Source organism: Oryza sativa, chromosome 1, assembly GCF_034140825.1.
Source record: "Oryza sativa Japonica Group chromosome 1, ASM3414082v1".
Lineage (NCBI taxonomy): Eukaryota > Viridiplantae > Streptophyta > Magnoliopsida > Poales > Poaceae > Oryza > Oryza sativa.
This window is the reverse complement of record NC_089035.1, coordinates 14,610,492-14,637,673: the sequence shown is the minus strand read 5'-3', so window position 1 is coordinate 14,637,673 and position 27,182 is coordinate 14,610,492. Positions and strand designations below refer to the sequence as shown.

At 42.3% G+C, this 27,182-nt stretch overlaps 3 protein-coding genes across 13 annotated transcripts; all 3 read left to right on the top strand.

Annotated features, from left to right (window-relative positions):
- Window positions 1–42: 42 nt before the first annotated feature.
- Window positions 43–14,726, top strand: LOC4326024 (putative disease resistance protein RGA3). Of its 11 annotated transcripts, none has more exons than XR_003242277.2 (4): window positions 43–4,163; window positions 4,266–4,434; window positions 4,660–4,723; window positions 9,647–10,007. XR_003242277.2 is itself a non-coding variant. In XM_015757303.3 (3 exons), exons 1-2 carry the CDS (start codon window positions 176–178, stop codon window positions 4,379–4,381), a joined length of 4,104 nt encoding a protein of 1,367 aa, XP_015612789.1. In that variant the 5' UTR covers window positions 43–175; the 3' UTR covers window positions 4,382–4,415; window positions 4,665–4,976. The 11 variants fall into 11 exon arrangements, 3 of the variants coding, with proteins under 3 accessions (XP_015612789.1, XP_015612757.1, XP_066167983.1); XR_010742196.1 differs by lacking the exons at window positions 43–4,163; window positions 9,647–10,007 and adding exons at window positions 10,619–12,636; window positions 12,730–14,726 and having other exon boundaries at window positions 4,266–4,415; XR_001540221.3 differs by lacking the exon at window positions 9,647–10,007 and having other exon boundaries at window positions 4,665–4,976.
- LOC107278977 (uncharacterized) lies at window positions 13,491–24,677 on the top strand. Its single transcript, XM_066311895.1, has 3 exons — window positions 13,491–14,523; window positions 22,120–22,189; window positions 23,055–24,677. The coding sequence occupies exons 1-3, from the start codon at window positions 13,491–13,493 to the stop codon at window positions 23,158–23,160; spliced, it is 1,209 nt and encodes a 402-aa protein (XP_066167992.1). The 3' UTR covers window positions 23,161–24,677.
- Window positions 23,355–26,735, top strand: LOC136357118 (uncharacterized). Its single transcript, XM_066311893.1, has 4 exons — window positions 23,355–24,476; window positions 24,551–24,728; window positions 25,306–25,362; window positions 26,689–26,735. Exons 1-2 carry the CDS (start codon window positions 23,505–23,507, stop codon window positions 24,707–24,709), a joined length of 1,131 nt encoding a protein of 376 aa, XP_066167990.1. The 5' UTR covers window positions 23,355–23,504; the 3' UTR covers window positions 24,710–24,728; window positions 25,306–25,362; window positions 26,689–26,735.
- Window positions 26,736–27,182: the final 447 nt, after the last annotated feature.

Sequence of the window (27,182 nt, the reverse complement as noted above, 5' to 3'; positions counted from 1 at the left end):
AGTCAATAGACTTGTTTTTTAAGGGAAGGATTATTTTTTTTGGCCTCAATAGAAGTGTGTTAGGTAAGGCTGCCAACAAGCCAATGGATAACTCTAAGCTTTTAAGAGGTTTGATTGATTCAATTGTTCAGCACAGCTTTGCTGGTCTGTTGCTTCACATCAATAATTGTCATCCATGGCTACGAGCATGCTGCTTGGGCCTCTCATCGCCTTGGTCAATCGGCAGGTCTCCAATTACCTGTTGCAACAGTACCAAGAGCTGGATGGTATGGAGGAGCAGCTCACAATTCTGGAGCGCAAACTGCCGGCCATATTGGATGTCATCATTGATGCTGAGGAGCAAGGAACTCACCGTCCTGGGGTAAGTGCTTGGCTCAAAGCACTCAAGGCTGTTGCTTACAAAGCTAATGACATATTTGATGAGTTCAAGTATGAAGCCCTTCGTCGTGAAGCTAAGAGGAGGGGAAATCATGGAAATCTCAGCACTAGTATAGTCCTTGCTAACAATCCTCTAGTGTTCCGTTACAGGATGAGCAAGAAGCTGCGTAAAATTGTCAGTTCTATTGAGGACCTTGTTGCTGATATGAATGCCTTTGGGTTCAGGTATAGACCACAAATGCCAACCTCCAAGCAGTGGAGACAGACAGATTCAATCATCATTGACTCTGAGAATATTGTCAGCAGAGAGAAAGAGAAGCAGCATATTGTTAATTTGCTGCTTACCGATGCCAGCAACAGGAATCTCATGGTCCTTCCAATCATTGGAATGGGTGGTTTGGGCAAGACCACTTTTGCTCAGATAATTTACAACGATCCTGAGATCCAAAAGCATTTCCAGCTACGGAAGTGGGTGTGTGTCTTGGATGATTTTGATGTTACAAGCATTGCTAACAAGATCAGCATGTCAATTGAGAAAGAATGCGAAAATGCACTAGAGAAGCTCCAGCAGGAAGTCCGTGGAAAGAGGTACCTCCTTATTTTGGATGATGTATGGAATTGCGATGCCGATAAGTGGGCGAAGCTAAAATATTGCCTTCAACAATATGGTGGTGTTGGGAGTGCCATATTGATGACAACACGTGATCAAGGGGTAGCTCAGCTAATGGGAACAACTAAAGCCCATCAATTGGTAAGAATGGAAAAAGAGGATTTGCTTGCAATTTTTGAAAAAAGAGCATTCCGTTTTGATGAGCAGAAACCTGATGAGCTGGTTCAAATTGGCTGGGAGATTATGGACAGATGTCACGGGTCCCCTTTAGCTGCAAAAGCCTTGGGTTCAATGTTAAGCACACGGAAAGCTGTAGAAGAATGGAGGGCCGTATTAACCAAAAGTAGCATCTGTGATGACGAGAATGGAATTTTACCTATACTGAAGCTCAGCTATGATGATCTGCCATCATACATGAAGCAATGTTTTGCTTTTTGTGCGATCTTTCCCAAAAACTATGTGATTGATGTGGAAATGCTGATATTGCTCTGGATGGCGAATGATTTTATCCCATCTGAAGAAGCAATTCGCCCAGAAACAAAAGGCAAGCAGATTTTCAATGAGCTTGCTTCAAGGTCATTCTTTCAGGATGTCAAGGAGGTACCTTTACACAAGGATGAAAGTGGACATAGTTACCGAACTATATGTAGCATCCATGATCTCATGCATGATGTTGCTGTTTCTGTTATTGGAAAAGAATGTTTTACTATAGCTGAGGGTCACAATTACATTGAGTTTTTGCCAAATACTGTTCGTCATTTGTTCTTGTGCTCTGATCGTCCAGAAACCCTCTCAGATGTTTCACTAAAGCAGAGATGTCAAGGTATGCAAACACTTTTGTGCATTATGAATACTAGCAATTCTTCGTTACATTATTTATCAAAATGCCATTCTCTTCGAGCATTACGCCTCTATTACCATAACTTGGGTGGACTTCAGATAAGAGTGAAGCACTTGAAGCACCTCAGGTTTCTTGATCTCTCTGGCAATTGTCATATCAAGTCACTTCCTGAAGAAATATGCATTTTGTATAATCTACAAACATTAAATCTTTCGGGTTGTATATCTCTTGGTCACCTTCCTAAGGATATTAAAAACATGATTGGCCTTCGTCATCTCTATACTGATGGATGCATGTCCTTAAAATCCATGCCTCCAAACCTTGGGCATCTAACATCCCTACAGACACTAACATATTTTGTTGTGGGCAATAATTCTGGTTGTAGTAGCATTGGAGAACTAAGGCACCTCAAACTCCAAGGTCAACTCCAGCTATGTCATCTACAAAATGTAACAGAGGCAGATGTATCCATGAGCAGCCATGGGGAAGGGAAAGACCTAACCCAGCTATCTTTTGGATGGAAGGATGATCATAATGAAGTGATTGATTTACATGAGAAGGTACTAGATGCTTTTACTCCAAACAGCAGGCTTAAAATTCTATCTGTGGATTCCTACAGAAGTTCCAATTTTCCAACTTGGGTGACAAACCCCACAATGATGCAAGATCTAATCAAGCTCCAACTAGTTAGTTGCACAATGTGCGAGAGCCTTCCGCAATTGTGGCAATTGCCATCTCTTGAAATTCTTCATTTGGAAGGGCTGCAAAGTTTGCAATACCTGTGCTCGGGTGTTGACAATTCGACATCTTCAACGTTTCCTAAATTAAGGGAACTTATTTTAGTTGATCTAAAAAGTTTGAATGGTTGGTGGGAAGTAAAAGGAGGACCTGGGCAAAAGCTAGTGTTTCCCCTTCTAGAGATTCTATCAATTGATAGTTGCTCTAACTTGGAAAACTTTCCAGATGCAGTAATATTTGGTGAATCTTCTCAATTCTTAGATAATAAAGGGAACTCCCCATTTCCAGCTTTAAAAAACCTCAAGTTGCACAATCTGAAGAGTTTGAAGGCATGGGGAACACAAGAAAGATATCAACCAATATTTCCTCAACTTGAGAATGCTAATATTATGGAGTGCCCGGAGTTGGCAACTCTACCTGAAGCACCAAAGCTGAGAGTATTAGTATTTCCCGAAGATAAATCATTGATGTGGTTATCCATAGCAAGATATATGGCAACACTGTCCGATGTCAGATTAACAATTGCAGCTTCTTCCTCACAAGTACAATGTGCAATACAACAGGTCAGTGGTACAGAAGAATTTAGTCATAAAACTTCTAATGCAACTATGGAACTACGGGGATGTTACTTCTTCTGTATGGATTGGGAATGTTTTGTGAACCTGCAAGATTTAGTAATCAACTGCTGCAACGAACTCGTCTATTGGCCACTGAAACAGCTCCAATGCTTGGTATCCTTGAAAAGATTAACAGTTTATTCTTGCAATAATCTGACTAAATCTGGTGATGTTCTAGAAGCGCCATTAGAAAAAAATCAGCTACTCCCATGCTTGGAGTATATAGAAATAAAAGATTGTCCCAAATTGGTTGAGGTTCTCATCCTTCCTTCATCTCTAAGGGAAATATATATTGAGAGATGTGGTAAGCTCGAGTTCATATGGGGTCAAAAGGACACTGAAAATAAGAGTTGGTATGCTGAAAACAAAGATGATTTGAGGTCAGAATCTTATAGCATCCTAGTATCCTCTGCAGATGCACCTTTGGCAACAAATACACATTTACCTTGTATGGAGTCTCTAACAGTGATAAGTTGTCAAAGCTTAGTAGTGCTTCTCAATTTTCCCCTATATCTGAAGGAAATACACATTTGGAGTTGCCCTGAGCTTAGATCTATAAGGGGAAAGCAGGATATAAAAGTCGAAAGTAAATATGTTGAGCGTAATAACGGCATGGCTATATCAGAATCTAGCAGTGATCTCAGTGCATCTATAACTATAGAAGATCAAGGAACATGGAGAAGCAAATATCTCCTGCCATGCTTAGAATACCTAAGAATAGCATATTGTGTAAGCTTGGTAGAGGTTCTTGCTCTTCCTTCATCCATGAGAACTATAATTATTTCAGAGTGTCCTAAGCTTGAAGTCCTGTCAGGGAAGCTTGATAAACTTGGGCAACTAGATATTCGATTTTGTGAAAAGCTGAAACTAGTGGAGTCATACGAAGGATCCTTCTCATCATTGGAAACTGTCTCCATTGTCGGCTGCGAGAACATGGCATCGTTACCAAATAAACATTCAAATACTCCCTGTACAAAAGGTAGTGCATGATTGAATCCTTTCTGTATTCAAGTCAAGAGGAATTTCATAATGTCTATGGGGGCCGAAAACAACTTATTTTTGCATCAGTAATTTGTATCAGGGATTGTTCTCTTCAGAGGTACAAATATATGGAGATATCTACTCGGTACTGTCTCAATTTTCATTTTCCCTCCAAATGTGGACCATGATGTGGACTATGGAAAACCAAGAACATAATCTTTCTTCTGCTGAATTCTTCAAATTTGTCTAGGTAAATGACGTTGACATATGTGAGTACTCAACTTCGTACATACAAAAACTCTGTATAGTTGTTCTTGTTCTTACCATGAATGCAACACTTAAATTAATGTACTCTTCAGCAATAAAAAAAAAAGCTTATTTAACCGCTTCAGTTTAGTTTTGGTTAACATTTGATACATTGAGATGCTTAAACAATTTTTATGCATAAAGCAGTAGAATTGATTAATGAATTTTTGAAAATTTGTTTGTGCAAGATAAGCATGTGGCTATGGAATTGCTGCCCATAAGAGAAGTTCACAGGACAGCAGCGCAATAATGGTACGATTGATAATTGCACTCGTGCTGTATGAATTTTGCACAGTTTTGCTTAATGGGAGTGTCCCATTCTTAAAGCTTACTAAAGTCTTGTTTGGCACAACTATCGAAGGTTTTTAGGAGCTAGGTATTTCTAAGTCCACAAATTCATTAATCTGTATCTGCGATTATGTTGACAATATTTGGATGAATCATTTTGTTCCTATTTTAAATAAAACTAGCATGGTGGCCCGCACGGATTGCGCGCATCATTATATTTTCTCTCTTATAATAGCATACATATTTTCTCAATTTATTATTAAATATATTAAAATGACAACATAATTTTAAATTTTGTACTAACTTTACCAAACTACCGACGTGTAATATTCATACAGTATTGTATATATGTGATAGTTATTGATTATTTTTAATATCAAATTTTAGTTATTTCTAAATTGTATTCCTATATGGACTCTAGGTTTTTCTTCCTATTTTTTTAATTTCGAATTTTAGTTATTTGTAAATTGTATTTCTATATGGACTTTAAACTGTACTTTTAATTTTATTATTTTTATTTCAAATTTTAGTTAATTCTAAATTCCTAATATTCCTTTTTTAATATATACTCTTCTTTTAATATTCCTTTTTTAATTTTGAATTTCTATTATTTCTTAGTTGTATTTCTATATAGACTCTGTACTCTTCTTCTTAAATTCCTGTATGGACTCTATACTCTTCTTCTAATATTTCCTTTTTCAATTCTGAATTTCTATTATTTCTTAATTGTATTTCTATATGGATTCTAACATAATTTTATTTTTCTTTTTTTAAAATTCTGAATTTTTATTGATTCTAAATTGTATACCGGCATGGACTCTAGTCTCCTTTTCCAATATTCCTTTTTTCGCCGGGACAACGAAGAATGCCGACCGATGTATATCCCCCCTGCAGGAGGGGGCACAAATGCAGTGCGTCAAAGCATCGCCTTTACAACATTAAGCAAGTTACAAAGGCTATAATGTCCCTAAAGTTGGCGCTGCGGCAACACTTAACGAGCTAACTAGCCCTGCTATTTCCATGTTTCCCATTCATCACACATGATCACACACAGTTGTGTGACCGACGAGGATGTTCCCTCGAAAACCCGTGCGTTGCACTCTTTCCAAATCAACCACGTAACGAGGATGACCTCAGCGTCGAAGTCTGGCGGTCGATCTTCGCAACAGACTGTCGGGTAGCGAGCCACCAACTGGCAAAATCTGAGGACAGCAGCGAGCACAAGAAGCTCAATCGAGCCTGGACCTGCATCCAAACCTGCTGCGATAAGGGGCAAGCCTGGAAGATGTGTTGGCAGGACTCTCCATCCTCGGAGCAAAAAAGTGACAAATTGGTGCAAGCTTCCAACCTCGGCGCTGCAGCTTATCGACTGTTAAACAGGCATTGCGGACGGCAAGGAACATGAAGAACTTGCATCTCGCTGACGCACGGGATTTCCAAATAATCTTGCCAAGCGGGCAGGATGTTCTGCCGGCCAAAAGGATAGAGTAGGTAGACCGCACCTAGAAGTCGCCACTTCCAGATCATAGAGTCCGTACTTCCGGGGTTGAGAGAAATCCCGGCGACCATGTCCCAGAGCGCAAGGTATTTGTTTATGCGAAAACACGTGATCTGGAAGATCTGCTTAATTTCAGTGCAGGTCCAAAAATCTTGCCTTTAGGTTCGTGAGCGTGCCGGTTGATTTGATCTTGCAATCAACAAGAAATAAAGACAAAGAAACCATGGTTAAATCCATAAATGATAGCCGATTGGCCAGCCGCCGATGACGTATCATTTATCTTTGAGCCGATGTCATATTTGATTCGATCGGCAATTATAAATAAGTAAGAACTAAATCTATTTGATTGGCTGAAGATATTAATAGCATATAATGCTTCCGTCGATATATACTTAAATCAAGTGATTGGGATAGATCGGTCGCCATGCCGAGACAGTATAAATCTCTTAAATCGAAATATATATTAACAAGGAGATTATAAGCATTCACAGCATAGCCGATAAGATAGATCCAGCATGTATCGGCTAATACTCCGATACTACTTTATATTAAGATATTAAAGCAAGCAAAATATATCAAACAAAAAGCTTAATATATGTAAATACGACAAGATCTTAACATAATGGGCAAATTTAACATATCGGTCAAGCACATAATATATGAAGGAGTTAAATCAGGTAAGATCGGCTGAAACCCCGATACTACTCTAATCGACAACCAAAAGGCAGGCTAAAGACTGAGATTCTAATCATGACTTATAAGATCAAACTCAACTGATGCAGCTATAAGTATGAAAAGAAGGACAATATCTAGACAATCAAGCCACTGGCTGTTTCATGGAGTGGTGGATACCCTATATAATCTACGTCAACATTGGTATTTAACCTGATCGGCTGCCTTCCAATGACGGATGTTAGCCGATTGAAGGTTAAATAACGATATTGTTAGAGATTATATAGGGTATATGATAACTCAAAGAATTACATAAACAATATTAGAGTATCATAAAGATGGAAGCATTAATCCCGAGAACGCAAGCCGCCATAACAAGTTTAGCCGATCCTGATCGCTGCCGATTCGGACTTTAGCCGATTCTCGCTCTGTTTCTAGAATGATCTCCATCTTGGATTCCGCTTCGGATTTATCTTTATCTCCGATACTTGAATTACCAAATTTGGTTGTTAACAGTATTCCCCTATCGCTTGGACAGACAGGTCGCCCCTAACATCTTCAATCCAGGAATTGTCGTGGAGGACGGCAACCACCATGATTCCCCTCAGCTTGACAAAAGAGAAAAGAATTGGAAATCTGTACTGCACTGATCCTCCGTCCGGCAACCAGCTATCGCACCAAAACAAGGTAGAGGCTCCGTTCCCCAGCAGTACTTTGCTACCAGTGGCAAAGCAGTGTAGTGACTTTTTGTCAGCAAGAGGTGCAACGCGCGTCCAGGAACGCTCTAGCTCAGTGCGGTGCAATCAAATCCACCGAGCGCGAAGCGCCATTCCCATTAGGCGTAGGTTTATGATCCCTAATCCCCATTGCTCGATAGGGAGGCAAAGCTTCTCCCAAGCCACCAAGCTGCACGAGACCGCAGCATCTTCGTCGCCCTTCCAAACAAAACCCCGGCCTTTCTTTTCGATTTCGTTGATTGCCCAGGCTAGTAGTTCCAACGGACATGTAGAGTGGGAGCGCCATTAACACTGGCTTGATCAGGGCTAAGCGGGCATTTGGAGATAAAAGCTTGGGCTTCTAGCCAGCCAGATTTTTGGCAAGCCTATCCATCATCGATTGGATTTGCGCTTTCGTCGGTTTACGCACAGAAAGTGGCAGCCCAGGTAAACAATCGGCAATTGCTTGATTGGGCATGTCAACACCTCCGTCACCTCTTCAATTTGGGTATCGGTGCAATGGATCAGGATCAACGAGCTCTTGGCCAGATTGGAAACCAAGACGGTGGCGTCGCCCATCAGCTTGAGCACGAAGTGGATTGTCAGCGCATCCCATCGGGAAGGATGGAAGAAGATGATGGTATCATCTGCGTACATTGAGGCGCGGAGCGGCAAGGAATCCGTAGCAAGGGGGGAAAACGCGCTACGGCGTGCCACCGTTGCGCAAAGAGCCACAAACGCCTCCATCACAAGGACAAAAAGCAACGGCGAGAGAGGATCCCCTTGCCTGAGTCCCCGAGCTAGCCTGATCCTCTGAGTATCTCTACCGTTCATGGTGACGGTGGTTGAAGAAGTGAAAAGCAGAGTAGAAACACAGTCGCGCCATCGAGCGCCGAAGCCCAAATGTCAGAGCAGGTCCAAAAGGAATTCCCATGAGACCGTATCAAAAGCTTTTGCGATGTCAATCTTCAACAACATGGCAGGCGTTTTGGACCGATGTAACTTCTTAACCACACCTTGAATGTAGAGGAAGTTCTCTTGTATTCTTCTTCGCCTAATGAAGGCTGACTGTGCAGGCCCTATCAGCTCATCCATTCTTGGGGCGAGACGGAGCTCCAGAATTTTGGTTAGAATCTTAGCGAAACTGTGAATCAAACTAATTGGGCGGAAGTCAGTTAGTTGATTCGGGTCCTCTTTCTTGGGCAACAAGATGATGGAGGCCGTGTTGATGAGATGCAGGTGCTGGGAATTCGCTCTCCAGGCTAAGTTAAGAGCCGCAACCAGGTCACCCTTGATAATTCCCCAACAGACCTTGAAGAAAGTGGCGCTGAAACCATCTAGCCGTGGCACCTTGTCACTTGGTGACGCCATGATCGCCTTTTTCACCTCTTCCTCAGTGACGTCGCCCTCCAATTCAGAGAGATCGTGGGCCGCCAAACCAATCGAGTCGAGGTTAATGGACGCCGAAGGCGGACTATACGTCCCCAAAATATTGAGGAAATAGTTGTAGGAAGCCTGCAACTTATCTTCCTCGGTGGTAGCATAGACACCGTCATGACAGAGGGTAGGAATTGCATTCTTTCTTCGATGTGCATTGATTTTAAGGCGGAAAATTGCTCCGTTGTGCCGCTATGTTTGAGGAATAACAGCCTGGCTCGCTAACGGAGGAACCTATATGGACTCTGTTTTTCTTTTTCTCCGATTAATATGAGAATTTCTAGGCCATGAGAGTGAACGTAGAGGCTCCTTTTTCTATTTCTTTAATAAGTTAATAGATATCGAATTTTAAATCAGTGTAATTTAACATACAAACTTTAAATCCGGCATAGATAAAGGATGTGGAGCTATCAAACATGACTTAACATAGACATTGAGTTATATGGTTAAAGAGACGTGTTTTAACGTTGGGGTCATACTTATTTGTCTGAAACGTTGATCTGGAGGAATGTTAACAAGATTTGTCTTCAATAACAAATTAATTCTGAATTAACATATACACAGATTTTTGCAAAGCCGTCCCAGGAAAAAAAATTGAAAAAAAAGCATGGCCAACGAGCAAGAATAGGTCCATAACTAGCATGGCCATAGTGGATCAATAATTGCAGTTGATGAGGAAAGAATCATTGCACAGTTGTGCTTATCTGGAAGGGTCCCAACTGTGACAGCACAAAGATATAGACAAGCAAGTCAAGACCAGTCCAGTCCTAACTTAGTATTATAGTTATTAATTTTAGGTTTGTAATTATTGGAATTGGCCTGTACTCTAAAAGTTTTTACTATATCACGAGGAAACTATAATTGACTAATTTCGAATGTTGGAATTATTTAATGGTCAGGAAAAACGACCAAAAACTAGTATGTATATTGTGCTGCAGTTTCTCCCTTTCATTTTTATGTATGTTGGAATTATTTTTGTTTACACATATCATCTATCCACATGGCCTCCTTCCTGTTAGGACTTCTGAAGCACTGCCAAACTAAAATCTTCAGGATGGCCATAATTGATTGCTTTTGATGATTTCACCCTTATTTTGCTGCGCGTATACGTTTGAATTCTTTTTTTTTTTACTGCTGAGATCTGCATTTAGGCTATTACTAACCATCTCATCAGTGTGTTACGTAGCCACAAAATTCAACTTCTTTTTCAAGGAGTATAGGTACACTGAATTGTGAGAGCGGAACTCATGCAATCAGTTAGCAGCATCGCACCGTTGTAACTTCCTACAATCTTACCATCGATGAAAAACAGAGAAAAAGGGTAGAGATGGCCTACTGTCTTTTTCATAATTTAATGACCTAGATTTTTCATAAAGGCTAAGCACCAGTCCCTACTTTGTTTAGCAGCTTCTGGACATCAATTGCTTGTCAGGTTGGGAATGTAGCGTAATTTACAACGGGTGTTCATTCCCTTTCAAAGTAAGTGGCTAATAATTATATTCAGGATCATGACAAATTGCAACTTGCTGCACACAGCGATGGACAATGACAGCACATTACGCGCACCTTTTCTTCTACCAGTGGAGGTCCATCTTGTACTGATTGATTGGGACGCTGTCCAAGATAAATTGTGGACAGACCCCATTGAACCACCAGTTCCCTCTCCATTTCATTGATATTTGTGTGTAAGCTCTACAATGGGTGAACTGGTGACCAGCATGGTGATCGGGCCACTGGTCCACATGGTGAAGGAGAAGGCTTCCAGCTACCTCCTGGAGCAGTACAAGGTGATGGAAGGCATGGAAGTGCAGCACAAGATCCTCAAGCGCAAGCTGCCGGCCATCTTGGACGTCATCTCTGACGCTGAGAAGCAGGCATCTGAACACAGGGAAGGAGCTAAGGCCTGGCTTGAGGAGCTCAAGGCAGTGGCCTATGAGGCGAATGAAGTCTTCGACGAGTTCAAGTACGAGGCGCTACGGCGTGAAGCCAAGAAGAACGGGCACTACACCAAGCTCGGCATCGATGCGGTAAAACTCTTTCCTACTCACAACCGTGTCGTGTTCCGATACAAGATGGGCAGGAAGCTCTGCCGGATCGTGCAGAATATTGAAGTGCTAGTCGCAGAGATGAATGCCTTTGGGTTTAAATTCGAACCTCAGTCTATAGAGTCCAAGGAATGGAGGCTAACCGATTCTGACATCTTTGACCCAATGAACATTGCTAGCAGATCGAGAGATGAAGATAAGAAGCTGCTCGTTAGCATATTGCTCTCCCAAGCAAGCAATGTAAAACTCGCCGTCCTTCCTATTGTTGGAATGGGAGGGCTAGGCAAAACTACCTTAGCCAAACTCATTTACAATGAGCCTGAAATTCAGAACCATTTCCAGTTGATGATCTGGGTATGTGTGTCTGACAACTTTGATGTTGCGTCTGTTGCTAGAAGTATAGTTGATGCAGTTCCTAAAAAAGGTGATAAAGTAACCATCAATGAAAATCAAACCTCGGCACTTGACGAGCTTCAGAAATTAGTGAGCGGGCAGAGGTATCTCCTTGTATTGGACGATGTTTGGAATAGGGATGATGAAAAATGGCGTAAACTGAAGAAATGCCTCGAACATGGTAGCACTGGTAGTGCAGTGTTAGCAACAACTCGTGAAGGAGGAGTTGCTGAACTAATGCACACAACTGATGCATATAATCTTACTGCTCTAAATAACAGTGTCATTAAGGAAATCATTGACACAGCAGCTTTTAGACCGAAAAAGGAGATCAAGCCCGCTGAGCTAGTTCAAATGGATGATAAGTCATTATTATCTAAAAAGAAGGAAATGATTGATCAGTTTGTGGAGAGATGTGCTGGGTTGCCATTGGCAGCAAAAGCACTAGGTTCTGTACTTTATACCAAGACCAGCCTGGAAGAATGGGAGGCAGTATTAAGAAGCAGCAGTATCTGCACTAAGGAGACTGGAATTTTACCAATACTGAAGCTCAGCTATGACAATTTGCCGTCACATATGAAGCAGTGCTTTGCTTTCTGTGCTATTTTTCCTAAGGATTACGAGATTGATAAGGATCGCAAATGGATTAATCCCAGAAATAAAAGATATCCGCCTTGAAACCACTGGAGAAGGTATTTTCAATGAATTAGCTTCTAGATCTTTCTTTCAGGAGTTGAAGCGAGTCCGATTTGACAAATATAGAAGCAACCATGGGCATTGTTCCAGAATCATATGTAAGATGCACGATCTTATGCATGATGTTGCCACTTCAATTATGGGAAAGGAATGTATCGCTATAACTAAATATCCTACTGAAAGAGGGTCATATTCAAATGCTACTCGCCATCTACTTTTATCATGTGATGATCCAGATAATGTGATGAATGATTATCTGAAAAAAGAATCTCCAGCTATCCAAACACTGCTCTGTGCTGAACCTATTTTCACATCAAGTTCATTGCAACACTCAGCAAAATACAGAGCTGTACGAGCATTGAAACTCGATCAGTGTAGGAGTTTGTTCTTACTTCAGCCAAAGCATCTACATCACTTGAGGTACCTAGATCTCTCAGAAAGTGATATCAGAGTACTTCCTGACGATATAAGTATCCTATACTGTCTACGAACTTTGAACCTTTCTGACTGCAGTGATCTCTATCGACTTCCAAAACAAATGAAGTACATGACAGCCCTCTGTCACCTCCACACTCATGGATGTACAAGTTTGAAGCACATGCCTCCAGATTTGGGAAAACTCACTTCCTTACAAACACTCACTTGTTTTGTAGCTGGTACTGGCTCTGGTTGCAGTAATGTCGGAGAGCTACAACATTTAGATATCAGCGGTCAACTAGAGCTACGTCAGATGGAAAATGTTAACGAGGAAGATGCAAGACTGATGAAACTTGAAAACAAGAAGCTCTCAACACTTTCTTTAGTATGGAATGAAAATGACAAAGAAGATCGATCTTACACCAATGCATCAGATTGTCATGAGAAGGTGATCGAAGCTCTCAAACCTCATGATGAGCTTCGCGTTCTGAATGTCAAATCCTGCAAGAGCTCATCTTTCCCATCATGGATGGGTATGCTTAAACGCCTTGTAGAGATTGATCTAGATAATTGTACAATGTGCCAAAATATTCCTTCAGTTTTGGCAGCTACAAGATCTTCAAGTTCTTCGGCTGGATGGATTCCATGGACTGCAGTATTTGTGCAGCATTGGTCAAAACAGTGAGATACCGTCAACATTCCCAAAACTAAAAGAGCTTAAACTAACAAACTTGAAGAGTTTCAACCGATGGTGGGAAATAAATGAGAGACAAGAAAAGCTTGATTTTCCTCAGCTTGAGAAGCTGGTTATTAAGGGATGTGGAGAGCTAACATCACTGCCTACTAGTGACAGTAATATGTCAGAGCCTGCATTACCAGCTTTAAAGGAACTCGAACTCTGTGATTTAAATCAATTCGAGAGATGGCAGGCAGCGGAAGGAACACAAGACAAACCACCGACCTTCCCTAACCTTGAGAACATTAGTATTGTGAAATGTCCAGAGTTGACAAGTCTACCAGAAGCACCAAAGCTCAGTGTGTTAGACATAGGAAATGGCTCTGAACAGATGCTCCTTTGCATACCTAGATACATGGCTTCATTGTCCACTCTGAGATTGCAGCATGAAGGTGAAGAAACAACACCTCTAACTGAACGCTTTTTGATTGAGTGGGTGGATGGCAAGGACAATCAGAATCGTGAGTACCCTTTGCCAGTTATGAAGCTAGTTGGCTTCAACGTGTTCTTCCGTTCAGGTGCACAAGCACTATGGGCATGCTTTGCACAGCTTAAAGATTTGGTAATTATTAGTTGTGATGGTCTCATCCACTGGCCAGAGAGAGAATTTCAGAGCTTGGTAGCCTTGAGGACATTAGTGATACAGCGATGCAGCAAACTGAAGGGATTCTCGCCACAAGCTCTTGAGCAGTCAACATCAGGAAGGGAGATACTCCTGCCACGTCTGGAGTCACTATCAATACATGAATGTGAAAGTTTGGTAGAGATCTTCAACGCCCCACCATCTCTCAAGGAAATGGACATAGACGACAACCCTAAGCTTGAGTCGATATTCGGCCAGCAGAGACACGGGCCAGCAGGGCCTTGCAGCGACAACATTGTGTCTGCTGTTGCGTTGGAACCATCATCACCAGCTGGGGACCGCTTCTCTCCTCCTGAATCACTGGAGTCTCACTCGGGCGAGCTCCCTTCGTTGGTACAACTCAATCTCCACCACTGCAAAAGCCTGGCATCGCTACAAGATTCACCGCAAGCATACTCATCCCTCCAACAGCTTATCATTAATGAATGCCCTGCTCTAAAAGTGCTCCCTACATGCCTGCGGCAACAGCTGCCCAGCCTCAAGCGGAAATATCTAGACGCCCATCATGAAGGTACGCAATAATTTCTTTATTCCCATAACGAAGCGAATTCGATCAATCCCCCGTGTATTTTGTCATTTTTATCCCATTATACCACTCTATTGTTCCAACTTGTTCAGATATCCTAGGCTGAACTATTTTAGGCATCTACAGGTAATCAATCCAAAGATATGTAAGTGCTTATAAAAGTTTCAAGCTCGTGAAAAACAGATAAATGCAGAGAAACTAGTCAATAGTAAAAGGAGCAGTCAGAATTATAGAATAGAATGACGAGTACTGCTGAAAAAAATCCCAAGAAGGGAATATTCCTTTACCTAAAAACTCGTTTTTTATTTAGTAGTGTTCACTTCAATACTCCTCTTTACATATAGCACGGATTTAAGCCAAATTCCTCTATCAATGACTAGGGGATAAATTAGTTCTAACAATTGATTAGTGCTTATATTTGACAGGATTGTTCTTGGTTTGAGGTTGAGTTTTGCCAGATGCCAACAAGATTGAAATTAAACCCATTCTCATTCTTATCATGCATGATGTTCTTTCCATTAAAATTATCGTCAAGTCCTCCATAAAAATCTCAAAATGGATATAGCAAATTAATGTTAAGGGACTGAAAAGTCGAATATACTGGATCGCCAACCCTGCTCTTGCAAGTTCATTAGCGATTGCCTATATACTTCATCTTAACATTCTGTTAGCCAAGGATTTCCTCAACACTGATTTTCATTAAAGTAGTTTGTAATAGTTCTCTACTCAAGATATATACTACAATACTTTTTGTGTAATGCCTATATATACATATATATTTTTTTCATGGTACATTAACTTATACATATGACTTCCAACATCATCGTCTGTGACCAGGGCCAAAGTTAATGAAGCCGAAGACTTGGAAATATGCAATCTGCACATGATAGTATTCTTTTTCGCTAGAACACATGACACATGATTGTATGCTGTTCATAGCAACATAGACGGATACTTAGGAAGCTACTAAGGTTGTGTTCGGCACTACCAGTTCCCATCGTCTCCTCCTCATTTTCCGCATGCACGATTTTCAAACTGCTAAACGGTGCGTTTTTTGCAAAAAGTTTTTACGAAAGTTGCTTAAAAAAATCATATTGATGCATTTTTTTAAAAAAATAGTAAATACTTAATTAATCATGCACAAATGGGCCGCTATGTTTTCCGTGCGCACGTCCTGGGGTTTGGGAAGCCAGGCTTCCGAATGCGCATAGCCTAAGCAGATCTGTTAACAACACAATCTGGAAAGCAGATTTATTATCTAGTACTATCTCGAAGCCTTGGAGATGCTATATTCTCGATTTGGTGGAGATGCCATATTCTCGATTTGGTGAGTGCTCAACGGTTCAACCGCTTGTTCCTAGACTTGTGGTTTCATTTTGTGCCACTCACTGGTGGAGAAACCATCTTTCGTCGGTCGGCCGATTTCCACAATAGTCCCGGATGCAATAAAAACCGGGGCTAAAGATGATCTTTAGTCCCGGTTCAAAAGGGTAACGGGCATATTTGATCTTTAGTCCCGGTTTGTGTTACCAACCGGGACTAAAGATCATCTTTAGTCCCGGTTCGAATGCTGTCAGGGCCTGTCAAGCCCCCCCGGGATCTTTAGTCCCGGTTGGTAACTTTAGTCCCGGTTGGTAATGGCTAAAGATCCCGGTGATCTTTAGCCCCGGTTGGTGCTACCAACCGGGACTAAAGTCCCACCCCTATATATATGTCTTCTTCCTCCTCCAGCTGCCCGAGCAAGCTTCAAAATTTCTTCAAAAAAGAGGGGAGGTCATGCCAAAATTTCTATTGAATTTATTTTGGTGATTACATACAAATCGGAGGTGCCTAAAAGGTTTGCAACTTCATCCTCCAATGTTTTTTTTTGTCATACTACATTTGCACCTATGTTTTTCACACTTTTTTTGTCTCCAAAATTTAGTTGTAAGTTGATGAGAGAGAAAATGTGTGTGGGGAAGAAAGAATATATAGAAATTTAGTTCATTTGCTAAACAAGGTTTTATAAAATAGTTGAGAAGGAAAACTCTAGTGAAAGTTAATCTTAAATAATAGAAAACAAACTAAAATGAAAATTAAAAGAAGTAAAACACATTAAAATTAGTTTAAAACTTTACAAATAGTTTTTAAGAATTATTTGGTGTAATATTTTATGATTTTTGTATGAATAAAGATATCTTATAATTATTGTATGACTGTCATTATTGTAAGAATAATTATTTGTGTACGGTTTTTTTTGACTCATGTAGATGGATCGGCAATGGATGTATGCTGACCAGCGGTCCAAAGAGTTTATTGACGGCGTGCACTATTTTTTGAGAGTGGCCGAAGCTAACAGGCAAAGGGGTTTTATTTGTTGTCCATGCAATAAGTGTAAGAATCAGAAGGAGTATTCTGCATCCAGGACTATTCATTTCCACTTGTTTGAGTCAGGGTTCATGCCAAGCTATAATTGTTGGACATCCCACGGAGAGCATGGTGTTGAAATGGAAGAAGATGAAGTGGAAGACGACAATATTCCGGACTTTGCTCAGTATGTTGGATTTGAAGGAAATCAAACGGGCGAGGAGGAAATAGCTGCTGGTGGTAACGACGTTGCGGATGATCTTGGTCAGATGTTGCAGGACGCCAGGGAGGACTGCGAAAGTGAAAAGGAGGCCCATAAATTGGACAAGATGTTGGAGGACCACAGAACTTCGTTGTACCCAGGTTGCGAGCAGGGGCACAAAAAGTTGGATACCACTCTGGAGTTGTTGCAATGGAAGGCAAAAAATAGGGTTAGTGACAAGGTATTTGGCGATTTATTGAAACTCGTCAAGAACATTCTTCCGGGGGGAAACAAATTGCCCGAGACAACGTACGAGGCTAAGAAGATAGTCTGCCCGTTAGGACTGGAAGTTCATAAGATTCACGCATGTCCGAACGATTGTATCCTATATCGCGGTGAGGAGTATGAGAACCTAGAAGCATGCCCTGTTTGCAAAGCACTACGATACAAGATTAGACGGGACGATCCAGGAGAAGTTGACGGGCAGCTAACAAAGAAGAGAATTCCTGCTAAGGTGATGTGGTATTTCCCTATAATACCACGGCTAAGGCGTTTGTTCAGGAACAAGGGGAATGCTAGAATGTTGCGATGGCACGCTGAAGAGCGTCAACAGGACGGGATGCTGAGACACCCCGCCGATGGTTCGCAGTGGCGAAACATCGACAGAAAATTTAAAGAATTTGGAAAGGACGCATGAAACATACGGTTTGGTTTGAGTACGGATGGCATGAATCCTTTTGGAGAGATGAGCAGCGGCCATAGCACTTGGCCCGTTACGATGTGTATCTACAACCTCCCCCCCTGGCTATGCATGAAGAGGAAGTACATAATGATGCCGATTATTATTCAAGGCCCCAAGCAACCTGGTAACGACATCGACGTGTACCTAAGACCACTGGTCGAAGATCTTAAACAGTTGTGGAAGATGGAAGGTGTCCCCGTGTGGGACGAGGACAAACAGGAGGAGTTTAACCTACGAGCGCTGCTGTTCGTAACCATCAACGATTGGCCTGCACTTAGCAACCTATCCGGACAGTCCAACAAGGGGTACAAGGCTTGCACTCACTGTATGGATGAAACAGAAAGTATGTATCTTAAGCACTGTAGGAAGGTTGTATACATGGATCATCGTCGATTCCTTGCAGCAAACCACCCGGTACGGAAGAAAGGCAAGCACTTCGAACATAAGGCCGACCACCGTACGAAGCCTAAACATCGCAGCGGGAAAACAGTGTTTGCTATGGTTAAAGATCTTAAAGTAGTGTTCGGAAAGGGGCCTGGAAGCCAGCTTATAAAGAGCGAAGATGGTCACGCGGCGATGTGGAAAAAGAACTCTATATTTTGGGAGTTACCATATTGGGAATTCTTAGACGTACGCCACGCAATCGATGTGATGCACCTCACTAAGAACCTTTGCGTAAACCTTCTTGGCTTCCTAGGTGTATACGGAAAGTCGAAAGATACACTGGAAGCACGTAATGATCTGAAGCATATGGAACAACGCGGCGACCTTCACCCGGAACCAAAGGAGAAAGGAAGCCATTACTTGAGTCCAGCCAGCTACACTCTTAGCAAGGCAGAGAAGGAAAGTATGTTTGAATGCTTGGAGAGCATAAAGGTACCGTCTGGATACTCCACGAATATCAAGCGAATAATAAGCACGAAGGAGAAGAAGTTCACAAACCTAAAGTCTCATGACTGTCACGTGTTGATGACACAACTGCTACCAGTTGTAATAAGGGGTATCCTTCCAGACAATGTCCGGGCAACAATAACAAAGCTATGTGCATTCATGAACGCAATTTCGCAGAAGGTCATCTATCCGGATAGATTAGAAGCCCTTCAGAATGAAGTGGTGCAATGTCTCGTCAGTTTTGAGTTGATATTTCCACCTTCATTTTTCAATATAATGACGCATCTGCTTTGTCACCTTGTGAAAGAGATCCGTATTCTCGGGCCTATGTACCTACACAACATGTTTCCTTTCGAGAGGTACATGGGCGTTCTGAAGAAGTATGTTCGTAACCGTGCTCGTCCAGAGGGAAGCATCGCCAAGGGTTATGGAACAGAGGAGGTCATCGAATTTTGCGTAGAATTTATCGAAGACCTTCGCCCAATCGGGGTACCTGAATCACGCCATGAAGGGAGACTACGGGGAAAGGGAACTCTCGGAAGGAAAGCAATAACGACGGTAGACAACAATTTATTCCGTAAAGCCCATTTCACTGTTCTGCAACACTCTTCATTGGTAGCTCCTTACATCGAGGAGCACTTGGCTCTAGTTCGCGCCAGGAACATCGGTAAGTCCGATGCATGGATTACACGGCATCACATTGATACTTTCCCCGCGTGGCTACGACAACATCTCATGGGTAACGAGTCGATCAACCAACAACTTGCCTTCCTGGCGAGGGGACCGTCTGGGTCGATCGCGACATTCCAGGGATATGAGATCAATGGGTACACATTCTACACGAGAGCCCAAGACATGAAGAGCACGAACCAAAACAACGCTGTTCGTGTCGATGCCATGGGACACGATGGAACAACTGCCACGTATTACGGTGCCATCGAGGACATATGGGAACTTGACTATGGTCCTCTCAAGGTTCCTCTGTTCCGGTGCCAATGGGTTAGGTTGACTGGTGGAGGCGTAATGATTGATGACAGTGGGATGACAACTGTTGACCTTAACAAGGTTGGATACTCGGACGAACCTTTTGTCCTTGCCAATGATGTAACGCAAGTCTTTTTCGTGAAGGACATGTCTAGCAAAGGAAAGAAGGGCAGAGGGCCTGATGAGCCTAAGCGTCAAGTGGTTCTCCCAGGCAAAAGAAAAATCGTCGGAGTTGAGGACAAGACTGACGAGGATTACGATCAGTTGGATGGGCAACCCCCTTTCACGGTGACGATTGACCCTAGCATCCTCCTATCAAATGAAGACACCCCTTACTCACGCAGCGATCACAAGGAGGGAACAATAGTGAGGAGAAAGTACGTGCCGTAATTATTGTGTACACGATGTAAACTATTTTGGATGTATTGATTATCCATATAAATCAATTGATGTATGGCATATGTTAATTACGCACGATTATTAGAGGTTTCAACAAGTTTAAATCATGTATATGCTAGTTATATGTGATACTTACAATTTTTAAAAGTTTTAAATCACACAGGTGGCAATTTCATATGTATGTTAATTAGAGTTTTTAACATTTAATTTACTAGCATTCATATGCTAATTATAATTGACTAGAGGATTTTTAAAAGTTTTAAATCACGCAAGTGGCAATTTCATATGTTAATTAGAGTTTTTAACATTTAATTTACTATCATTCATATGCTAATTATAATTGACTGGAGAATTTTTAAAAGTATTAAATTTAATATATTTTTAAAACTATCATTCATATATTAGAGTTTTTCACAATTTAATTTACTATCTTTCATATGCTACTTATATATGACTATTCGAATTTTTAAAAGGTTTAAATCATGCATGTGGCATTTACATATGTTAATTAGAGTTTTTAGCATTTAATTTAATATAATTCCTACGCTAAGTACATATGATGATTACAATTTTTATTAATTTTAAATCATGCAGTATGTACATACATATCTTAATTAGAGTTTTTACCAATATAATAATATCATTCATATATATGCTAAGTATATATGATTATTGGAATTTTTATTAATTATATTTGCTTATTACGATTTATCCACTTAATTTATTACAGACAAAAATAATTTTTCGAAGTAATTGTCATTAATCTTTGTACTTTAAATAATGTTAATGCATTAACTTCTATTTTATAAACACATATGTAAGCGAAAATCATATGCAGTGCTATAATCTTTAGTCCCGGTTCTTAACCCTAACCGGGTTTAAAAAGAATTTCGAAATAGCGGGAAAAGATATTTACTCCCGGTTGTTGAGAACAACCGGGACTAAAGATCTTTTCTTTACTCCCGGTTGTTCTCAACAACCGGGACTAAAGATATCTTTAGTCCCGGTTGTTCTCAATAACCGGGAGTAAAGATCCGGGGGTATATATATTCCCGGTGCGCCCTCGTCTTCTTCACCAACACTTAGACGTTTTCGGCCGATCGATCTCTCTCGGCCTCTCTCCTTCGCCGCCACTGCCTAGGGCAAATCCCCGCGCCGACGCCGCCGTATCTCGCCGTCGTCTCGAGCTCGTCGTCCTCGCCGCCGCCTCCGCCTCCTTCGCAGCCGCCGCATCTCTGGGGTGAGAGCCGCCGCCGCCAGATCTCCCTTCATCTCGATCTCTCCGATCTCGATCTCTCTCCGTCGCGCCGCCCGCCACGAGACGCCGCGCCACGACGACGACGCGCCACGCCGACGCCGCGCCAAGCCGCCGCCGGCACGCCACGCCGCCGTCTTCGCCGCCGCGCGCGCAATGCCGCCGCCGGCACGCCACGCCGCCGCCTTCGCCGCCGCGCGCGCAATGCCGCCGCCGGCACGCCACGCCGCCGCCTTCGCCGCCGCGCAACGCCGCCGCCGCATGCCAACGCCACGCCGCCCCCGCCGTCGCCACGCCGCCGCCGCCTTCGCTGCCGCGCGCGCAATGCCGCCGCTGCCACGCCCCGCCGCCGCCGCCACGCCACGCCGCCACCGCCACGGCCCCGCAACGCCACGCCGCCGCCGCCGTCGCCACGCCGCCGCCGTCGCCACGCCGCCGCCGCCGCCGCCACGCCGCCGCGCCAACCGCTGCCCCGATGCCGCCACACCGCCGTTAACGAACGAGAACGAGAACGATCGAACGAACGAGAGCGAGAACGAGAACGATCGAACGAAGACAAGCGAGAACGAGGGAACGAACGTGAATGAGAACAAGCGAACGAACGTGAACGAGCTAGGGAACGTGAACGAGCGAACGAACGAGGACGAACGTTAACGTGAAATGCAATATATATATATATATATATATATATATATATATATATATATATATGTATGTATGTTACTTCGCATTTATCCTAATACATCTTTTTGTATCTTGCAGAAAAGACGTGTTGTCGGAGTCGTCCGTCAAGCCTGAGTGGAAGAGCTAGCCCTAGAAGGAATTGGAGCAGGCAAGTGACGTAATAATATAAATGATTGTTATATTTGTAATGCAATTAATTAAGATTATTAGACCTGTAATTAGACTTATCATATAAGATTGTGTAGTGTTCTAATATTATTTGAGTTTTAATATAAGATTATTTTATTGCAAATTAGACTTAGTATGACATTATTGACTACGGAATTGGTGCGACTCCTAGCAATTGACTATTGTAGTCTTAATTAGACTTAGCATATACACACGAAACACTTAGCATACATGACTATTTTAGTCTTAGCATGTAATATTATTTGAGTTTTAATATAAGATTACTTTATTTGTAATTAGACTTAGTATGTAATTATTGACTACGGAATTGGTGCGACAAGTAGCAATTGACTATTGTAGTCTTAATTAGACTTAGCATATACGCACGAAACACTTAGCATACATGACTATTTTAGTCTTAGCATGTAATATTATTTGAGTTTTAATATAAGATTACTTTATTTGTAATTAGACTTAGTATGTAATTATTGACTACGGAAGTGGTGCGACAAGTAGCAATTGACTATTGTAGTCTTAATTAGACTTAGCATATACGCACGAAACACTTAGCATATACATGACTATTTTAGTCTTAGCATGTAATATTATTTGAGTTTTAATATAAGATTATTTTATTTGTAATTAGACTTAGTATATAATTATTTACTAGCTAGGGTTGTATAATATACGTCACCTAGACTTAGCTTATATCACGATTTGTAATTAGACTTAGCACGTAAGGTTGTGTAGGGTTCTAATGTACGACATTTACACTTAGCATACATGACTTAGATTGTTAAAACATAAATGTCTCGTGACTTAGCAGATGTTTCTTGTATCAACAGATGGCTGACCGCGATGAGGAACAGATATTGTACGATACAATCGCGGAGGGAAGCAGCCAGTACTGGAATGAAGAAGAGGGGAACGAGGATCCAAACCAGTACTTGAACGAGGAAGGGAACGTGGAGAGGGATGCGGAGGGGAACCAGCAGGGGCACGTGGAAAGGGATGTGGAGGGGAACCAGGAGGAGGAGGCTGGTGGTAGTCAACCCTCCGTTGGACAGAAGAGGGCACGCGGGCAACGAGGTGCAGCGAAGAAGCTTGAGGGTCGGCACATCATAACGGAAGTGGAAGAAGATGGACGTCCTAGTGCCCCGGCCGAAGCCGCCAAGAACTATGTACATCACAGCGGTTGGGTTGTGCGGGATAACGTGCCTGTCAGTACGGTGTACTGGCGAAGAACAAGGGCACGCGGAGATCATGAGAGCTTTGTCCCAGATTCGGAGAAAGAGATGCTGTGGACCACAATGCTCGAGACATTCACCCTTCCTGCGGGTACAGAGGACAAAGTGAAAAGGTGGACTCTGAAGAAAATGGCAGAACAGTTTCAGAGCTTCAAGGGAGATCTGTACCAGAAGTATATACTGAAGGGGCAGACACCGAACTTCGACACATTCCCAAAGCTAAGGGATCACTGGGACGAGTTCGTTGCATATAAGACAGGTGAACAAGGGCAGGCGATGATGGAAAGAAACAAAGAAAATGCCGCCAAGAAGAAGTACCATCACCACTTGGGGTCAGGAGGCTATAGCGTCGCGATGCCGAAGTGGGAGCAGATGGAGGCTAGCTTGATTGAGAGGGGTATCGAACCGGCAACAGCCAATTGGCCGGAACGATCGAAGTTCTGGTACTATGCTCACGGTGGAACGCTCAACCCAGCTGATGGCTCACTGGTCTTCGGCGATCAGATACGAGAGGCTGCGCGACGACTAACAGATGCAGTGGAAGCCTCCTCTCAGGGCACGTTCCGACCAGACAGAGATAGGGACGAGCTGACACTCGCCCTGCAGACTCCAGAGCATCCAGGACGAACACGAGGGAAAGGGGTGATTCCTTGGAAGATTGGTTTCAAGGAGGACATCCACACGTACAGGAGTCGGATGAGGAGCAAGAGAGATACCGAGGCGAAGATTGCAGACCTAGAGTTCCGGGTATCGAGCTACGAACTCAACATGCAAGAGGAGGTGGCAAGGAAGGTTGATGAACGCATGGCCGCACATCGGTCCCATGATCCCCAGCCGACCATTCCTCCTGCAATGGTGAGCCCGTCAGGAAACCGTAGCAGCTGCGCCTCAACGGGGCAGGTAGGATCACAGAGCATGGACGCCATGCAAACACAGGACGAATCGACCTGTCCCGTTGATGACATCACTCAGCGGACACCATGTGAGCTGCATATTCCTTTCAAGAACTTATCAATAAAGGTAAGATTTAGCCATTCCGCTAGTTGCTGCTTATATATGTTGATTACTAATAAATAATCTCTCACAACATGAAGGTGGCGTCGGGAGGAAAAGGAGAGGAAGGAAGGAGGAAGCCGAGAGGGAGGAAAGAAAGGAAAAAGAGAAAAAGAGAAAGGAAAAAAAAAAGAAAAAGAAAGGGGAAAAGAGAAAAGAAAAGAAAAAGGAAAGGGAGAAAAAGAAAAGGAAATAAATAGGAAATTAGAGGGAGTTTGGGTAAGTTTAGAAAATTTAAAATAATTAGAATTTCATTATAGATTAATTATAGCCGTAGAATTGCAAAATTTAATTATGGATTATTCTTGGTAGTTTCTATGGGAAATCAATTCGCCGTAGTAATTTAGACATAATTATCAATTAGATGAATCGTTATAGACTATTATGGATCATTTTTGGATAATCTCTATAAGAAATCGATTCACGGTAGAAATTCGGACTTAATCGCTAGGAATTTTAGATGTACATTATATTTAATTGTTTAGTCATAAACTAAATTAAAACGTGTAATATTATAAGATAATTTTAGGATTCCGTCCGACATTTGGCTCGCGAGAAGAAATTTCTAATCTAATATATGGGTATAATGCTCGGGTAAATTAAATTAAAAAAAACTTATGACAACAAAATATTATACCCGCAAAACAGTTTAAATCGAAATTGGGTTTGCCGTAGTTCGCGAATAGTAAAGTTAATATAAAAGAATCGACTTTCGCATGCAACTTTTATTTGGATTTGTTTGGATTTTTATTTGAATTCTAACTGAATTCAAATCAATTCTTGCACGTAACTATAGAGCCCGAGGGAGTTGCAGATCCAAGCGAAGGCCAAGACCCGCAAGACTTTGAGCAAGGCAAGTCATCACTATTCGTTGAACATGTTGATCCTAATTGCGAAATTGTTTTGTTTACAAATAAAATTTGCATGCAATTATGAACATCCTACTTGTGATTATGCCATGCCTTGATTATTGTTTACCCTTAAAATCCTTGTACCCATGATTAAGTATGAGTCCCTAGTCAATTATGACAATTGCTTAGAAATGCTATTCTAGAATCATGCATACTCATATTTATCAAATGCTATATGCTTGGGCAAATACCTTTGGGAAGGTAATTGAGATGCGGCATGTGGAGACATGAGCGCCACATTGCCATGATGTTGATGACATGATTTGTGAAAGGAGAAATAAAATTAAACAACTGTTTTCGACTGGGGCGGACGGAGGATTTGGGTGGTATCTGGGAAAGGCTAGTACCGTCCCCGGTCAATTAAGGACCGAGCCATGAAGTTAAGCATGAAACGACCCCCGTACAACCGTACTTCTCGAATGGGTATAGACCTAGCGGATTAGATAGCCGAGCGGAGGCAGTATCCCTGCGTAGATGGTTCACCCCTGAGTGAGGCAGGTGCGCTACGATGGGACAGCCGTTGAGGTAGGGCCGAGAGGCGTGCCCTACATCGGTGTCGCCATTGGTAGGACTGCCATGAGTGTGTGAGAGGGAGAACTTAACTTGAACCATAATTTAATATGTGTGTGAGACTTCTCTTTCCCGGGAGCGCCAGAACTCCTCTCACTGCTAGAAACATGAACGCCTAGAGTGCATGAGGATTTAAGTTCATGGAGCGGGTACTGCCAATGCGAGGTTATCGAAAAGCTTTGCCGTGACGCGTCTCATGTGTTGGGACGAGGCTCATGTGTTGGGCAGTCGCGGAGTGCGGGTAAAGTGTACATCCACTGCAGTGTGAGTAAACCAAATCTATTCGAATAGCCGTGCTCGCGGTTATTGAGCACCGGGACATATATTACACTTGGCTAGACTCTAAATTCTTAACTTGTATGGGATGGGATATTGCATGATGATTTTTATGCTGATGGAGCCATTTCCTGAGAGGTGGGAATATGGACATCCTTAGAAAACCATAACGACTCAATGGCGGGAAGCTATCCTTGGGATCACAATGGATGGTGGACAGAACCGTCATTGTTTAATATGAATACTGGTATTAAAACTTGATCAGTCTATGCTAGGTCTTAGGCTTGTGAAAAGAATTACAAAACTTGCTTTGTGCAAAAGAACCATAGCCATCCTTTGAATTCCCCTGTCATGTGCATCATTGCTGTGGTGGCTTGCTGAGTACGGTTGGTACTCACCCTTGCAATTATAAAATTAATCAGAAGCGGGAGATGAAGCCACGGAAGATCCTTATGCCTACTACCAGGAGGGAGACGAAGATGATGGCGTCCAGTAGGTCTTAGTACGGTCGTTGCCTGTGGCAATGGCATGCCGCTGCCTAAAATTCCGCTGCCTTATCTAAACTCTGCTTTTGGTTGTATTCCAGACCGCTCGGTCTGATGATTTAAGACAATGCCTGCGGGCTTATGTTGTAATAATTCGTACTAGACTCTCGTGTATGAGCATTGGTATTCCAGTTATGAATTAGTGTGTACCAGACTACTTGATCCAGGGAAATGGTACAGTTTACACGAGTGATTCCTGCTATAAAAACGGGGGTCTACAGAGCTGGTATCAGAGCCATACGACTGTAGGAAAAGACCAAAAGGCGCCCCACCCTTTTTCTAAGTTGGCCAAGGGAGAAATTCCCATTTAGTAATACTTTCAAAAATAAAAACGCTATGTTTACAAAACTCGACACAATTTTCATCTTACT